The 15,510-nt window shown below is 39.3% G+C and overlaps 1 protein-coding gene across 1 annotated transcript; it reads right to left on the bottom strand.

The window, feature by feature from the left end:
- rin1b (Ras and Rab interactor 1b) lies at positions 1-15,192 on the bottom strand. Its single transcript, XM_067401695.1, has 10 exons — positions 15,067-15,192; positions 14,484-14,586; positions 9,287-9,359; positions 9,093-9,184; positions 8,147-8,517; positions 5,907-6,411; positions 3,919-4,224; positions 3,698-3,829; positions 686-852; positions 1-318 (listed from the first exon to the last, which is right to left on the bottom strand). The coding sequence occupies exons 1-10, from the start codon at positions 15,190-15,192 to the stop codon at positions 1-3; spliced, it is 2,193 nt and encodes a 730-aa protein (XP_067257796.1).
- Between the last annotated feature and the right edge of the window lie 318 nt (positions 15,193-15,510).

Below are 15,510 nucleotides of genomic sequence, written 5' to 3'. Positions count from 1 at the left end.
TCACTCCTCACACACTGACTCTCCCAGATCTACGGCGCCACCTCTGGTCAGTCTGCGCATCTTGCTGAAGTCGTGATCGCAGCGGAGGTATGATAGGGATGCTCCCTCATGCATGCCCAGCTGATGGGGCTGAACGTGGGCCGGTAGAGGACGCATTTCCCCTTCACTCCTCCAGAACAGACAGTAGTGCTGCGGCTCGCTCACGCCGAACAGACCGGCGCAGGCCTGGGCTAAAGCATCAACATTTTCTCCCGCCTTCCAGAGAAGAGTCCGCACTGCACTACGAATGTCATCCTGGAATAACACACGGATGAACCTCTGCACTCCGACAGGGAACAACAAGAAACATAAACATAGTTAAGGGTGGATTTGATTTAAATAAATAAACAAATAAACAATAATTTCATTTAGACAGATAGATGATAGATAGATAGACATGCAGACAGATAAACTTAAAAATAAAATAATTGACCGTTAAAAAAAAAAAAAAAGTTGTTTCCTGATAATCTGATAAATAGGAAAATAAGACTGCACAGAAGAAAAATCCATAACAATAAATTACTAAATATAAAATGTATAAAACAAAAACAAAACAACAACAACAACAACAAAAACATTGAATTGTGTATTATATATTTTCAGAGTAAAACAATGCGTGTGTGTGTGTGTGTTTGTTGTTTTCAACCTGTTTCTGCTGACTGTCCTTCTGTGTCTTGGCTTCTTGGCCCCGCCTCCTGCTCCACTCCCGCAAGTACTCTTGAGCCTCATTGGTCAGACGGCAGGTGGGCGGGGTCCCAGGCTTGCTCTGGATCAGACATAGGCTGGCATACACACTCGTCAAATAGTATCCTCCTACAAACAAACAACCATAAAAACTCCTCAGTTTGGGGACGTCACAAACAGCCTGTACATCCTGTGTCTCAATCTTATAAACTAATTTTAACAAAAAATCTGCAAAAACCTGTACCTAAATTACTCATCCCATAAACCATTTTATAGATACACAGTATGTGAGTACATAAATAGTTTTAGAGTGTAGGTAGATCTCGATTACATAATTCATCAGACTTCATGTGAATGTGTGGTTGCGGCTGGGTTTCCATGGTAACAGCAGATTCTGATTGCTGTTGCTGTGTTCAGGTAGTGTAGATCTTCACTGGGAATTTGGCTATTGAAGTTTATGTAAATAAATGATAAATGAAGTACAAACCCAATTCCAAAAAAGTTGGAACACTGTACAAATTGTAAATAAAAACAGAATGCAATGATGTGGAAGTTTTAAATTTCAATATTTTATTCAGAATACAACATAGATGACATATCAAATGTTTAACCTGAGAAAATGTATCATTTTAAGGGAAAAATAAGTTGATTTTAAATTTCATGGCATCAACACATCTCAAAAAAGTTGGGACAAGGCCATGTTTACCACTGTGTGGCATCCCCTCTTCTTTTTATAACAGTCTGCAAATGTCTGGGGACTGAATAGACAAGTTGCTCAAGTTTAGGAATAGGAATGTTGTCCCATTCTTGTCTAATACAGGCTTCTAGTTGCTCAACTGTCTTAGGTCTTCTTTGTCGCATCTTCCTCTTTATAATGCACCAAATGCTTTCTATGGGTGAAAAATCTGGCCTGCAGGCTGGCCATTTCAGTATCCGGATCCTTCTTCTACGCAGCCATGATATTGTAATTGATGCAGTATGTGGTCTGGCATTGTCATGTTGGAAAATGCAAGGTCTTCCCTGAAAGAGACGACATCTGGATGGGAGCATATGTTGTTCTAGAACTTGGATATACCTTTCAGCATTGATGGTGCCTTTCTAGATGTGTAAGCTGCCCATGCCACATGCACTCATGCAACCCCATACCATCAGAGATGCAGGCTTCTGAACTGAGCGCTGATAACAACTTGGGTTGTCCTTGTCCTCTTTAGTCCGGATGACATGGCGTCCCAGTTTTCCAAAAAGAACTTTGTCTGACCACAGAACAGTTTTCCACTTTGCCACAGTCCATTTTAAATGAGCCTTGGCCCAGAGAAAACGCCTGCGCTTCTGGATCATTTTTATCAAAATCCTAAAATCATTTTTATGGCTTCTTTTTTGACCTATAGAGTTTTAGCCGGCAACGGCGAATGGCACGGTGGATTGAGTTCACCGACAATGTTTTCTGGAAGTATTCCTGAGCCCATGTTGTGATTTCCATTACAGTAGCATTCCTGTATGTGATGCAGTGCCGTCTAAGGGCCCAAAGATCACGGGCATCCAGTTTGGTTTTCCGGCCTTGACCCTTACGCACAGAGATTGTTCCAGATTCTCTGAATCTTTGGATGATATTATGCACTGTAGATGATGATATCTTCAAACTCTGCAATTTTTCTCTGAGAAACTCCTTTCTGATATTGCTCCACTATTTTTCACTGCAGCATTGGGGGAATTGGTGATCCTCTGCCCATCTTGACTTCTGAGAGACAATGCCACTCTGAGAGGCTCTTTTTATACCCAATCATGTTGCCAATTGACCCAATAAGTTGCAAATTGGTCCTCCAGCTGTTCCTTATGTACATTTAACTTTCCGGCCTCTTATTGCTACCTGTCCCAACCTTTTTGGAATGTGTAGCTCTCATGAAATCCAAAATGAGCCAATATTTGGCATGACATTTCAAAATGTCTCACTTTCAACATTTGATATGTTATCTATATTCTATTGTGAATAAAATATAAGTTTATAAGATTTGTAAATTATTGCATTCCTTTTTTATTCACAATTTGTACAGTGTCCCAACTTTTTTGGAATAGGGTTTGTAGAAATCACACCAACTTGTGGCTCAGAGCTCATGGTAGACTGTCTCGAAAGGTTTGTATTTTACTGCTAAACAGTAAGATTTTAATTTTCGGCTAATCGATTAATTTTTAAATTAAACCATTTGATGTACATTTTTTTCTAAAGTTAATAAAATATTTGTAATTTATAATTGCAGAGGAATTTTCCTCCCAGTCTTGTCTGTGATTCTCATATCTGTGAAAACAGTTATATACCTGTTATCTGATAAGTTATCTTATGGTTATCTTACACAGTAGCATAAACCTGCCACCTAGTCTTTATGTTAAAAGTAACTAGAGTTTTTAAAAAGGCCATATTATGCCCTACAAAGTCTTGATTTTGTTTTTGGGCACTACTAGAATAGGTTTTCATGCTTGAATGTTCAAAAAATACATTATTTTCCTCATATTTGACATTGTTGCAGCACCTCTATTCCCAGTCTGGGAGCATTTCCCAAAAGCATGTGTTGGTAATGACGGAACTTGCAACCAGTTGGCTTTGGGAAACGCACCCCTGTTTAGTTCCTATCTCTATGAAGCCCCTCCTTCTGAAAACCACAATGTGCTCGGATTGGTTGGCTGGATCAGTGTGTTGTGATTGGTCAACCGCTTGAGCATGTTTGGGGATCGTATTGTGAGTTTCAACACAATACTAACACAACCAGGCCCCGCCCCTTTATTTTGTGTTTCTAGAAAAAACTCGACTACAATGGAGGTGTTTCAGGGAGTTCAGAAACAGTGCATACTGATATAGAGAATAACTCCCACTGGAGGGACTTTTTAATGCAACAATACACATTAAAGAAAGCTGAAGCATAATAGGTCCTCTTTAAACAGAGACTGTATGTTTTTGTTTTTGAGGTGAATTCTCCTTTACCCTCTCCTGTTAGCCATGACGGCTCAAGCAGCTCCATCATGTACTCCGTCTCCAGCAGCAGTTGTGGGATATTACACTGAACTAGCACATAGGACAGTGCTGGTAGGAAGTCCTCAGACCCCACTTCCTGATCTGCAGAGGAAATTAATTCAAGTCTTAACTTTAACAGCTTAAAGTTGCCCTATACCTAATGACAAACCAGTTTCTAAATCTTTTCTCACCAGGTTGCGTCTCCATAGCCTTGTACACACTCTTGCACACCTGCAGCAAAAGTAACACCTTGTCAATGGGCGAATGGCTGCGCTGCATCAGCGTAAGCTTTGCCTTTGCTCTGTCTACACCACGCACGTCCAGGACTCCCACTTGTACAGCCAGGCGCTCCAGCGCCCCCTCCTGGAAGGCCAGCATACTGTCTGTGATCCTCTGTAAAGAGCCATCCTGAGTGTGGAGAGAGACGAGCGTCTGGTACAGCTGAATCTTTAACGGCTTCAACACGCACCCAAACAGAGCCTTTTCCAGGGCTAGATCTGTGGGTCACATAACAGGAAAGGAAAGTGCACTTTAAATTCAGAAATATTTCTAAATCGAATTCCTGTGGGTGGATATTTCAGTCTCTTTCTGGTGTCCTTGTGCAATTTACAGTGTTTACTGGCGTTATATGGCCTTAACTGGAATTGAAATATCGGATGTAACTTTTTACAGCCAAGGTTAGTGATTTAACAAAACACATTATTTTTCACATATTTGACATGGTTGCAGCGCCTCTTTTCCTTGTCTGTCAGTCTCGCTCTGTTTAGTTCCTGTCTCTATGAAGCCCCTCTTTTCCGAAAAGCTCAGTGTGCTCTGATTGATCGGCTGGACCAGTGTTGTGATTGGTCAACTGCTTTGAGCGTGTTTGGGAAATATCACTCCCTTTACCATAATTACTAACCACACTAATGAAAGTAGAAAATGTAAAAAAGCACAACAGGTCCTCCTAAAATATTTTTTTCTACTATAATGCTTTGAGCAACCAATACGAGTGCTTACAGCAGTATGACAGATTTGTCCTATACACGGCAGAAAATAGATATGGCACAGATTGCATACTGGCCTACTTATGTTTGCCTAAATCTATTTGGAACATGTATGCTTTTTCTCTAACTCTATTTAAACATGATTATGTCTGTGGTAGTGAACATACAGCCTCTGAGCAGCTTGGCGAAAATAATTAAGCTCTGTTCAATAGCAAATTAATGTTTGTACTGCAGAAGAAAGAGCCAGACACATTTCAGCAAACAAGAAAATCTGTGCACTGTGCAAAATCTCCTCCCCATCCCTCCTTCTATCTCTTCTCTCTCTCTCTCTCTCTCTCCACAGGCTTCCTGAAGTATGCGTGGGAATGTGCTATGTGCTAATGATAAATGCAAAGTGGAAAATGCGAATGCCTTCATCAACATCTGAAACAGCATCCATCCACAGGGATGTGGCCGGATTTCTTGCTTTGATTTCAGGGAGATATCTCATAATCAGCTCATAATCCCAGCTATGCAGAGTTATAATACATTGGATGTTTTTACTTGAGTGACGTGATTGTTTTGCTGTATAAAAATGAATCTACGTTACTTTAAATTTGTGTCTTAAGCACTGCTGTACTGCAGTTAGCATGCTGCATAAAAGTAAACCATTTTTAAGGAACATATTTGGAAATATATAAGACTTTACAAATGCATCAGTGCTGTGTTAATAAAAGCTGTATGTACTGTAACAGTGCAACACTATTTTCCAGAAATTCTATATATTAAAGGATTCTAGGAATCCAATCACATCTTTTATCCACTGCAAATGCTTTAGAGTTTTTAAAACCCACTGACTGGTTTCCGTGATGCAGTCCATAGCGTTAAGTCATTGACTTCCTGTAAAATCCTTAGTGGTATTTGGTAATTCAAGCATCACAATTAATATTGCTGAAACTTTTAAAATTGCTCATCCTAGTGTATTAAACTTTGGTTTGCTATTACTTGTTATTACTAAAAAAAAAATCTGATTTCCAATTTTCAACTGTCAGACATAAAAAAAACAAACGAACAAACAAAAAAAACTACAGTTATTATAAGAAGGACCCGCTTTTTCAATAATGCACAACTCGCATTAACAGGTGAATATCTTACACGGAAGACGCAAATGTGTCATTGACCAAGCGACTTAATCTCAAGTGATGCCTCCTTACCTTTCTCGTTCTCAGGCACCAGCGTCTCAATTGGAGGTTCTATTTCTCCTGCTTCAAGGAGGAGAATTTTAGCTTGGGACAGAAATCTCCTCACGCCCTGAAGCAGCTCCACAGCAGAACTGTGCGTTGAGGCCTCCATCTCCTGCCTCTGTTTCTCTAAGAAGTCCTGCACCAATGACCCAAACGTGGAGCGTCTGTCATGGGAGAGTTCCTCCACCAATCGGGCAACTCGGCGCTCAGGAGCAAACACACATACAAAGGCAGCGGTCATGCGGCGCAGAGTCGAGGTCGGGTTCGCTGAGGGGAAACGGGTACCACGTGCGGCAGGCGGCCATTGGGCGGCAAAGTCCGCCTGTGCTTCCTCCTCCTCCAGGCTGCTGAAAGAACTATTGCTGTCCAGTTCAGCAAGGGAAGGAGCTCGAGTTCTTTCCAAAGCAAGACACACCTCACCATCTTCAGTATCTTTGTTGAGTTCAGTGTTGTCTCTTTGGGGTAAGGAGTTACTCTAGAGAACCACATGATGTGGAGGGGGGTAAGGTAAAATAAAAAACAATGTTAATTTTAGAACATGGCACTACTGAAATACTTTCAAACACACATCATGATCATGACCTTCCTGAACCACAGGGTAGTGTAGGCACAGTATGTGAAATATCATTATATTGTTTGTAGGAGGAAGTTAACTAGGAAAGGTTATATTTGTGCCAACCTCTCTCCACCTGCGCTAACTACTGCACAGGTGCGTGCGGACCATGATTTATCCAAGCAGGATGTGCTCCTGTTCCATTTTTTGTTGGTTCTGAAATGTTATTGTAAAACAAAGACACTCATAACCCTTCCCATATGCCTATTAACTAGCCTGAACATTAGAGGAAAATGAGGGTTTGATAAGAATTTTGTTCAACCCCATATGCCAGGGGTAGCCAACACTGCTCCAGGAGGGCTACCATCCTGCAGTTCAGCTCCAACCCTAATCTAACACACCTGCACCAGCTAATTAAGGTGTTCAGGATTACTTGATAATTAACAGGCAGGAGTGCTAGAACTGAAGTCTGCAGAAAAGTAGCTCTCCGGGAGCATGATCGGCTACCCCTGCCATATCCCACCCTGAATCCTAACCCAGGTGTGTCCAATCCTGCTTCTGGAGGGCCACTTTCCTGCAGAGTTTGGCTCCAACCACTTTGTGTCTAGTGATCCTGAAGACCTTAATTAACTGTTTCAGGAGTGTTTAATTAGGGCTAGAGCTTAATTCTGCAGGAAGGAAGCCCTCCAGGAGCAGGATTGGACACCTCTATCATAACCTATACCTAAATTCTGATTGGATGATTAGTCCAGGACCAACAAGAACATTGATCCAGACATGTGTCCTACTATCAAAAAGCATGGAAAGTCACATGAGTATGGTGACTATGATTTAGCCAATTAAATGTGACAATTTTTCTGTCAAGCAAACATAGTCCCAACTCTAAGCTTAAACTCAACTTTAACCATTATCTATACCTGAAATCAGAGGGAAATCATTCGTTGATTATGTTGTTCAGGGATGCAAACAGGTAAGGAGGAAAAAAGGTGAGAACATTACGCGGGGCGGGGGCATGCTACACGTAATTTTTTTTTAAAAGATATTGGCTTTACATGCTCAATTGTAGTTACTTACAGATTAATAAAAAATAAATGTAAAAATCCCTTAAATGTTCAAAACTGTAATTTTTCTTGCAAAAAATTAACATATTGTTGCAACATTTGACCAAAAATCAATATTTGGTTAAAAACTCATGTAATAAATAATTAAATGCTATGCAGGATACCCTTGTAAGACCCCCCCTACCCCCCATAAAACACTTTCTCATTGGATCTATGCAAATCCCATAGGTGACCTATTTTGATCTCAAAAAGGTGAGTTCTCACCTAAAGGTGAGGAGTTTGCATCTATGGCTGTTTAAGCTCCTAATACAAGTCCAATCCTGTTTCTGGAGGGTCACAATCAAGCAAAGTTTAGCTCTAGCCCTAATTAGACATAGCTAAACCAGCTAATTAAAGATTTTAAGAGCAATAGAAACATCCAGGCAGGTTTAATGGAGTTAAACTCTCTCCAGGAGCAGAACTCCAGGAGCAGAACCCCAGTCTAAATCTCCACCTTGAGACCAAACATAAAGTTGTCCCAGGTTCAGCACGTATGGTGGTACAGAAACATGCCTTACTTTGCAAAAACTCAGTCAGACATGGTTACACATACTTACGGGTGGTATCTGTCCCAACATCTGTTCATCCTCCTCTTCTGAAGTGGGAGTGAGTGCTGGAGTCCTCCTGAGCACACTCAATCCTCCTGTCCGTCTTGGGCCTCCCTGGTTGGCAGTCTGTCCATGCGTCTCCCCCTGGGTTAGGTCCGATTCTCCACCCGACAGACTGAGAGAGGTTTCATTGGACACACGAACCCTGAGGCTGCGTTTGAAGCGGTGGCGTTTGTGTGAGGCAGTTCTGCTGGGTTGGGGAGGCTGAAGGAACAGGGGATTGACAAAACATGGGCTGATCAATCTGGATGTCCGGTGGGGCGCTGAGGGCGGAGGGGGGCCATTAGGAAGGCCAGGGGACATCTGAGAGCTCCAGAACTCTGAAAGAGCCAAGGAAGATTGCAAAGAGTGAAAATAAAATGGAAAACACAACTGCACATGAGCCTTTTAGAGCAGAGCAGAGAAGTTTAGAGAAGGCATATAATGTAGGGTGAATTCAAGATGACTGGGACACTTTTTGCCAATAAGATGACATGGAAAAGTGTCCCAATCAACCTGAATTCACCCTAGATCTATTGAAAATTAAGCTTTCAATGTACCATGAAAACATGACAACTTTAACAACTTCCTGAAACAACATCTATTTGGTGAAACCATAACCTGGCCAGTTATGAGTTTATAAGGATGCTATTTAGCATGCTAGCTGGAATACGCTAATTGGAATTTAACTAACAACAAGATTAAGATGTTGGGAAAGTTTGCGAAATGTTGTCTTGTCACTCTTTGTTTTATACAATATCCCTGACTTTGTAAAGAGGCTGTTTTTGAAGGATAGGACAATTAAATACTACAGTGGACAAAACCACAAAACCTGCAGGTTGGTATAATCATTGAAAAGCACTGCAACTGATTATAAGAGTGGGTGGAAATGGTCATGAAAAACAAGTATTCTAACCTAAACCCAGATGCGAAATGCTTTCCAGCTGGGTGTGTGTTGTGGCCTGTATAATTGCTTCTGGGAGATCCAGTGGGAAAGGTAATACATCTCTGTTGAACACATACACAAATAGCAGAAGTAAAAAAATAAATTACAGATAAATCACTTGTTTAATGTACATGAATCCTATAAAGTTTGTTGGTTTGATGTACCTGCTGATGGTGTAAAATGCCACTAGTCTGCAGAGATCAGGGAAGCTCAGGGCAGAACTTTCTAGAGAAAATGCTACACAGTGGCAAAGAAGATATAAGAATGTAAGATATAAAATGTTAGGAGACATAAACCCAGGTTTACCAGTCTTAGCTTTCTCATTAAGGAGTAGCCCAGCTTTTTTTTTTTTTTTTTTTTTTTGTTCTAGTAATTTTTTCAGCGTCAAGTATTATTTTTGTTCCCAGAACATTTTCCTAAAAGGTAGGATAACATTCTTTAAAAAACATTCTAAAAATGTTTAGTGATAACATTGTTAGAACATTATCCCCTAACATTCTTATAACGTTTTTAGCAGGAAATTTTCCAGTGTGCACTGGACGTGGACAACTCCACAAACAGCATTATCATCTTCACTTGTTACTAAAGAGTTTCACTTTATTTCTGTCATTCTTCTACAGAAGTTCTTCTTGAGAATTAACAGAGGTTTGGATGTTGATGTTTTATTGAAAATAATTTCCATTTCAATTCACCATTATGGTGATCAGTATTTGATTTAGTTGGGCTCTTGAATATTGACTTTTTAACATTAGTTTTTCTCTGCCTATTTTAACTGTGTGCTTGTAAGACACATTCATTATCGCGAAAAAGAAAAGAGAAAACCTTATCAGGTAGTTTGGCTACTTAGTGATGATGAAAATCATCATCTTCTGGTCACTGGGCACTGATTTCATCCAGTGTCGAAACACTGATCATATGGGGGATGTGTTATTAATATTATATTTTTAATGATTGTAGCCCTGTGATTCTACAGCATGAGATTCTGCAGTATTTTAATTAGATAAACTTAAAGATTTTGAAAACACATTGTACACTAAACAATTTCAGCTCTTGTGTCTATTAGACTCACTAAGACATCAAGAATCAGTGTATGATTCTGAACAATGGTGACATGATTCATGCTGCAGTACATTCTGGGAGCTATGGATGAGTTTTATATGATGCACTTATAATTAATAACACACAGAAGTTCTTATTGATAATTTATATGATCAAAGTTTAAACACTGGATCTGACATTGACATCAGACACAATGTCAGACACTGACATCACTGAATGAGGTCACTAGATGATGGTTACATCAGCTGGGGCCAGTTACATAAACTTAGTCCCTATGTTAAGACTGTCTTAAGTGAAAGTGAATTGAACCTATACTCTTAATTTGTCCTCTGCATTTAACCCATCCAAGATACGAGCAGTGAACACACTGCAAACCGTGGACACACACCCCCTGAGCAGTGGGCAGCCATTTTTGCTGTGGCACCCAAAGGGGGAAATTGGGGGTTAGGTTCCTTGATCAAGGGCACCTCAGTCATTTCCTGTCGGTATTGAGAGTCAAAACCATGACCTTTGGGTTACCAGTCTGACTCTCTAACCATTAGGCCATAACTGCCCTACAAGAACTACTTTCCTTGATCTTTTGGCACATAAGAGGTCTTTGTATCATTAATACATCCTACAAGTTCCAAAACCTAAAAAAGTCCTCATCACCAATAAAAAAGCATTTATATAATCAAGCTGTAAAAATACTTAAATTGAATTTTCAGTCATTTTCATTCATAATACATATTGTTTCAAAGCAGCTTCACAGTGACAATAGTAAAATTCTTATCGAGCTAAAGTTGGTTTTTGATTGAATCACTTCCGTTGTAAAAATTGTTAATTATTACTTTAAATGACATCTTTCCTACTGAAAACCGAATACCTTTATACCTGCATTTTTCCTGATCATATACATGTTTAGTCTATGCATGTTTGAGTGTGCGCAAAAGCTTGGTCTTTTTTAAAAAAGTGATATTTGCAAAAATTACTTAACTGGTCCGCAAAATGCAGAAAAATAAGTTGTGTCCGCGGATCTATGCAAACTGGAATAATTTTGATAATGTTTTATCTATACATAGGGAAAGGAAAGGGGAAATGGGCCTTCGCAGGGGATAGATTAGTTGAAACGTCAGGGCTGCGTTATCATCATGTCTAGATGCAGGTCCTTCATCTCATCTGGATTCGGCCTGGATCCGGCAGGCTGTAGCAAACCTCGGGATAAACAGAGAGAGATTAATATTACTGGGCCCCAGTTTGTCATGTTTCAGCTCTAAGACTATGTGCCATATTACTAGAGAGAAGAGCAGCACCATCCCAGGAGGGATGAATACCTCTTTTCAACAGGTCAGGTCTGCCCCAAAAACTTATCCAATTGTCTATAAAACCTATATTATTCTGTGGACACCAATTAGACAGCCAGCCATTGAGTGATGATAATCTGCTAACTATCTCATTACTCCAGAGCAAATTACTTTTTCTGACATCGTACTTCATAGTCCACATACCTCTTTAATGTTAATTTTAGTGATCTCTGACTGGCAAAGTCGAAAATCATTAGTGCTGATGTGAATAATAATCTTAGAGTATTTATGATTAGCATTAGCCAGCACTTTTAAATTTGCTTTGATGTCAGGTGCTCTGGCTCCCGGCAAACAAGTGTCTATGGTGGCTGGTGTCTCTATTTTCACGTTCCGTGTAATAGAATTGCCAATTACTAGGGCACTTTCAACAGGATTCTCAGTGGGTGCATCACTGAGTGGGGAGAACCTGTATGATGTTCTAATCAGAACGGAAGAGTGGTGTTTTCCGCGGCTAGGCCGCCTCACAGTGACCCAATTGCCCTGCTGCACAGGCTCAGCCGGAGCCGAACAATGTACAGAGTTCACTAAGCTATTTGCATCCAAAACAGTATCTAAAGTCCTTGCATTCTTACTATCCTCAATTAAAGTTTGGATGCATGTCTCTAATTCTGAGATTCTCTCTGTCAGCCTGACTATCTCCCTGCATTTATCACATGTGTAAATCTCACCGCTGACAGAGAGAGCTATACTATGCATGTGACAGGCAGTGTAAGTAACAACAAAAGGAGAAGATGACATGACTCACCGTGTTTGTAGAGTGATCCGACTTACCACAGTTGTTTGATGGACTCGAGTCGTAGAAAAAGGACCGCGCGTCCACGCGAGAGAAAAGGACGGTTTTTGGCCCGAATGGCAAGCTAACAAATTAGCGAAGTGGTAACGTGCTGTGATAGCGATTTCGATTAAAAGATTAAATGCTAGCGACGTCAGATTAATGTGATAGGCAACATGATGATGATAAAATAGACAAGTAATTATAATAGTAATTATAATAAATAGATTCAAAACAAAGCACCACAGAGCTACAGACGCAAACTATTCAGCAGCGAGGCAGAGAGGATCAGACCATCAGATCATCGACTGGTGTTCAGTCGATGAGCAGCAAGTGGATCTGAAGTAGGCCTAGTTGTTTAGCATAAGATTGTGATAATAACAAGATTGTGATGCCACGCAGACGTTGTGCTGTTCCTGGTTGTGGAAAAGCATCATCTTTGCATATGCTGCTGATTGGATCCCGATGTCAGAGAAAAATGGATTCAGTTTATTTTTACATTTCACAGTGGATTATTTGGTAATTCAGTCACAATATCGACACAGGCTTTGCAAACAGACTTTTATGATATGGATTCTATAGCAACGCTACAACCATGTAAGTTACAGTGTTCATTCTAATGCCTGATCTGTGATCAGTGATATCTGATGTGTAATTATTCAAGTTTTTGTCCCAAAATCGTTTAATACTATTTATGCATCAGTAAATCAAGCCAGTGACTAGACAATCAACTTCACATTGTTTCTCTTAGTAGCATGAAAATAATCTGATGATTAAATTGTGATTAAATTACACACAAAAAGCGATCAAAGTACGCTCCCTTTACAATGGCTGAAGCTGTCAATCACACAGCGCGAGTTTATCTGGACACTTGCCAAGTTGTGGTGAAAGCATTTCATGAGAGTGCAGGAATTGAGTTACAATGATGAGATCACTGCATTCATGCGATCAACAGACTGTCTGTCATCTGCTGAATGCTCATCACTGCAACCTTTCATGTGATGGGAAAATATATAATCAGCACTTTTCAGGATTTGTTAATCTCAACAGCTGTAATCGTAAAAACGTAGTAAAAGTATCCGAGAGCGTTCCACATGTTAGACATATTTCAAATGCAAAGATGTCAGCCAATCACAGCATTGAAGTCTCACAGCAGACAAGCTCCTTCAAACAGAGCATTCAAATCAGGATAGAAAAATGCCTTTTATTTCTAAATTATAACATTTTAGGATGTAAAAATCATACTAATATTATGTGCACCCCAGGAAACATTATAAAATAATAAAAAAATCCACTTCATGACCCCTTTAGAACTAGTTTGACCAACTAGCAGTTAACAAAGGGGCAATCAGTTTTACTTTTCCAATTCAGATTATACCGACCTACTTTTAATGTAACTGACTTTAAACATTATGGCCAACAATTTAGATGACTCACTTTTAAGACTAGTCTAAGCAGTTTATGCAACTGGCCACTGATCACATTTTCTAATCTTTTCCACCATAACGACTGTGTTTTTTAAATACACAGTTACAGCAGCCAGAGAAAAAACAATGTTAAAAAGACAAGGGTCAAGGGCCCAACTAAAGCAAACACTAATTGCAACAATGGTGATTTCAAATTAAACATTAAAAAAAAAAAAAAAAAAAAAAAAAATATCAACATGTAACCCTCTGTTAATTTTCAATAAGAACTTCTGTAGATGTACCACAGAAATAAAGTCAAACTGGTTAGTAATAAGTAATGCTGTCCAGTGGATGCTGGGAAAATTCCTGCTAAAAACTATGAATGTTAGGGGATTAAGTTATCACTAAACATTTTTAGAATGTTTTTAGAGAATGTTATCCTACCTTTTAGGAAAACATTCACATATTCACTTAGCGCTGAAAACATTACTATAACAAATAAATTCTAGCTAGAATAAAATGTATGCCAAGTTTTGCTACAATACTGGTGAATAAAAGTATGAATAACTGAAAATAGACTAAATTATATCTTATATTGCATGTAAAAAAAGTTCTTAAATATTTGCATAATCTATAGTAACCATAATTGTCTTAACAACACAATATGACAACAAACATACATACCAAAGGTTTCAAGGCTCAAGGGATTAAAAAAAACATACAATAAGCTCAGTCTGAAAACTAAGCTAAAGTGTGTGTATGTGTGACATGTTAAACTCACTGGAGTCTTCCTCACGGATGGGATACTGTGACACACCTCCCTCCTGCACCCGCACACACAGAACCTTCCTGTGGGAGGCGCTACACTTACACACCAGAAACGTCTATGGACAAAGAGGAGAGATACAACATTCATTAACCCTCATTAGATATGACATAAAATGATAAATAATAATATAATGTTATACATATGTTCAGTTATTATATGCAACAATAAAAATAAAGCTGATGTATAATGAAATTTAACTATGTTATTGAGAAGTCAGAATCAAGTACTGTAATGTGTGTGTGTGTGTGTGGGGGGGGGGGGGTACTATAAAAAATAGTACCAAAAAAAAAATAAAATAAAATAAAATTCAATTATATATATGAATGAATGTAATGCAACAGACTGCCTCTGTGTTTATTTGAAGTGTAACTGGTTGATTAGATGTTACTTATATCTGTCTTTCTGGCTATTGTTAAGCAGGCAAAAGTTATACAGAGATACATCACTGCATGATTACTGTAATTACGACTTATATTGTGAGTAATAATGAAAAACATGATGATTTGATTTCAAGTGGCTGTTGGGATTCTCTCACCCCAACTATCTCTCGTTGCAGGATCTGGTGGGCAGAGTCAGGGTTGACTGACAGCTGCAACCATATGGAGTGTGTGAGGAGAAGACGATCCAAAACACTCAAACTCCTCTGGAGAGACGCGTCCATCTATAACGCAGAGGACGGGGTCAGCAAACACACAAAACTGGGCCAGCAAGGAATCTGAGCTCACGGAAATTCAGTCATTCGCAAAATTCTATTTATTAAATATATTGGTAACACTTTACAGTAAGGCTCCATTTGTTAACATTAGTTAACACAAACAATTGTTAGTTAATGTTAACGCATCACCTAAAGATAACCAATGAGGTTTTATTTAAAAAAAAAAGTTACCAATATATTATATTCATTGAATACTTGTGATAGTGCTTTCAGTTTCCTGCAGTTTTCTCCACTCAGTTTAAAGGGATAGTTCCCCCAAAAATG

The sequence above is a fragment of the Chanodichthys erythropterus genome, chromosome 11 (assembly GCF_024489055.1).
Source record: "Chanodichthys erythropterus isolate Z2021 chromosome 11, ASM2448905v1, whole genome shotgun sequence".
NCBI classification, from domain to species: Eukaryota; Metazoa; Chordata; class Actinopteri; order Cypriniformes; family Xenocyprididae; genus Chanodichthys; species Chanodichthys erythropterus.
This window is presented reverse-complemented; position numbering and strand designations above follow the sequence as displayed.

What these genes read in the sequence shown, in the direction of transcription:
- rin1b (XM_067401695.1), bottom strand. Translation starts at nt 15,192, where the DNA reads ATGGACGCGTCTCTCCAGAGGAGTTTGAGTGTTTTGGATCGTCTTCTC. An exon ending in GGCTATGGAGACGCAACCTG is followed by an intron (nt 3,830 to 3,918) that starts GTGAGAAAAGAT and finishes TTTCCTCTGCAG; the next exon opens with ATCAGGAAGTGGGGTCTGAG. An exon ending in AGGACAGTCAGCAGAAACAG is followed by an intron (nt 319 to 685) that starts GTTGAAAACAAC and finishes GTCGGAGTGCAG; the next exon opens with AGGTTCATCCGTGTGTTATT.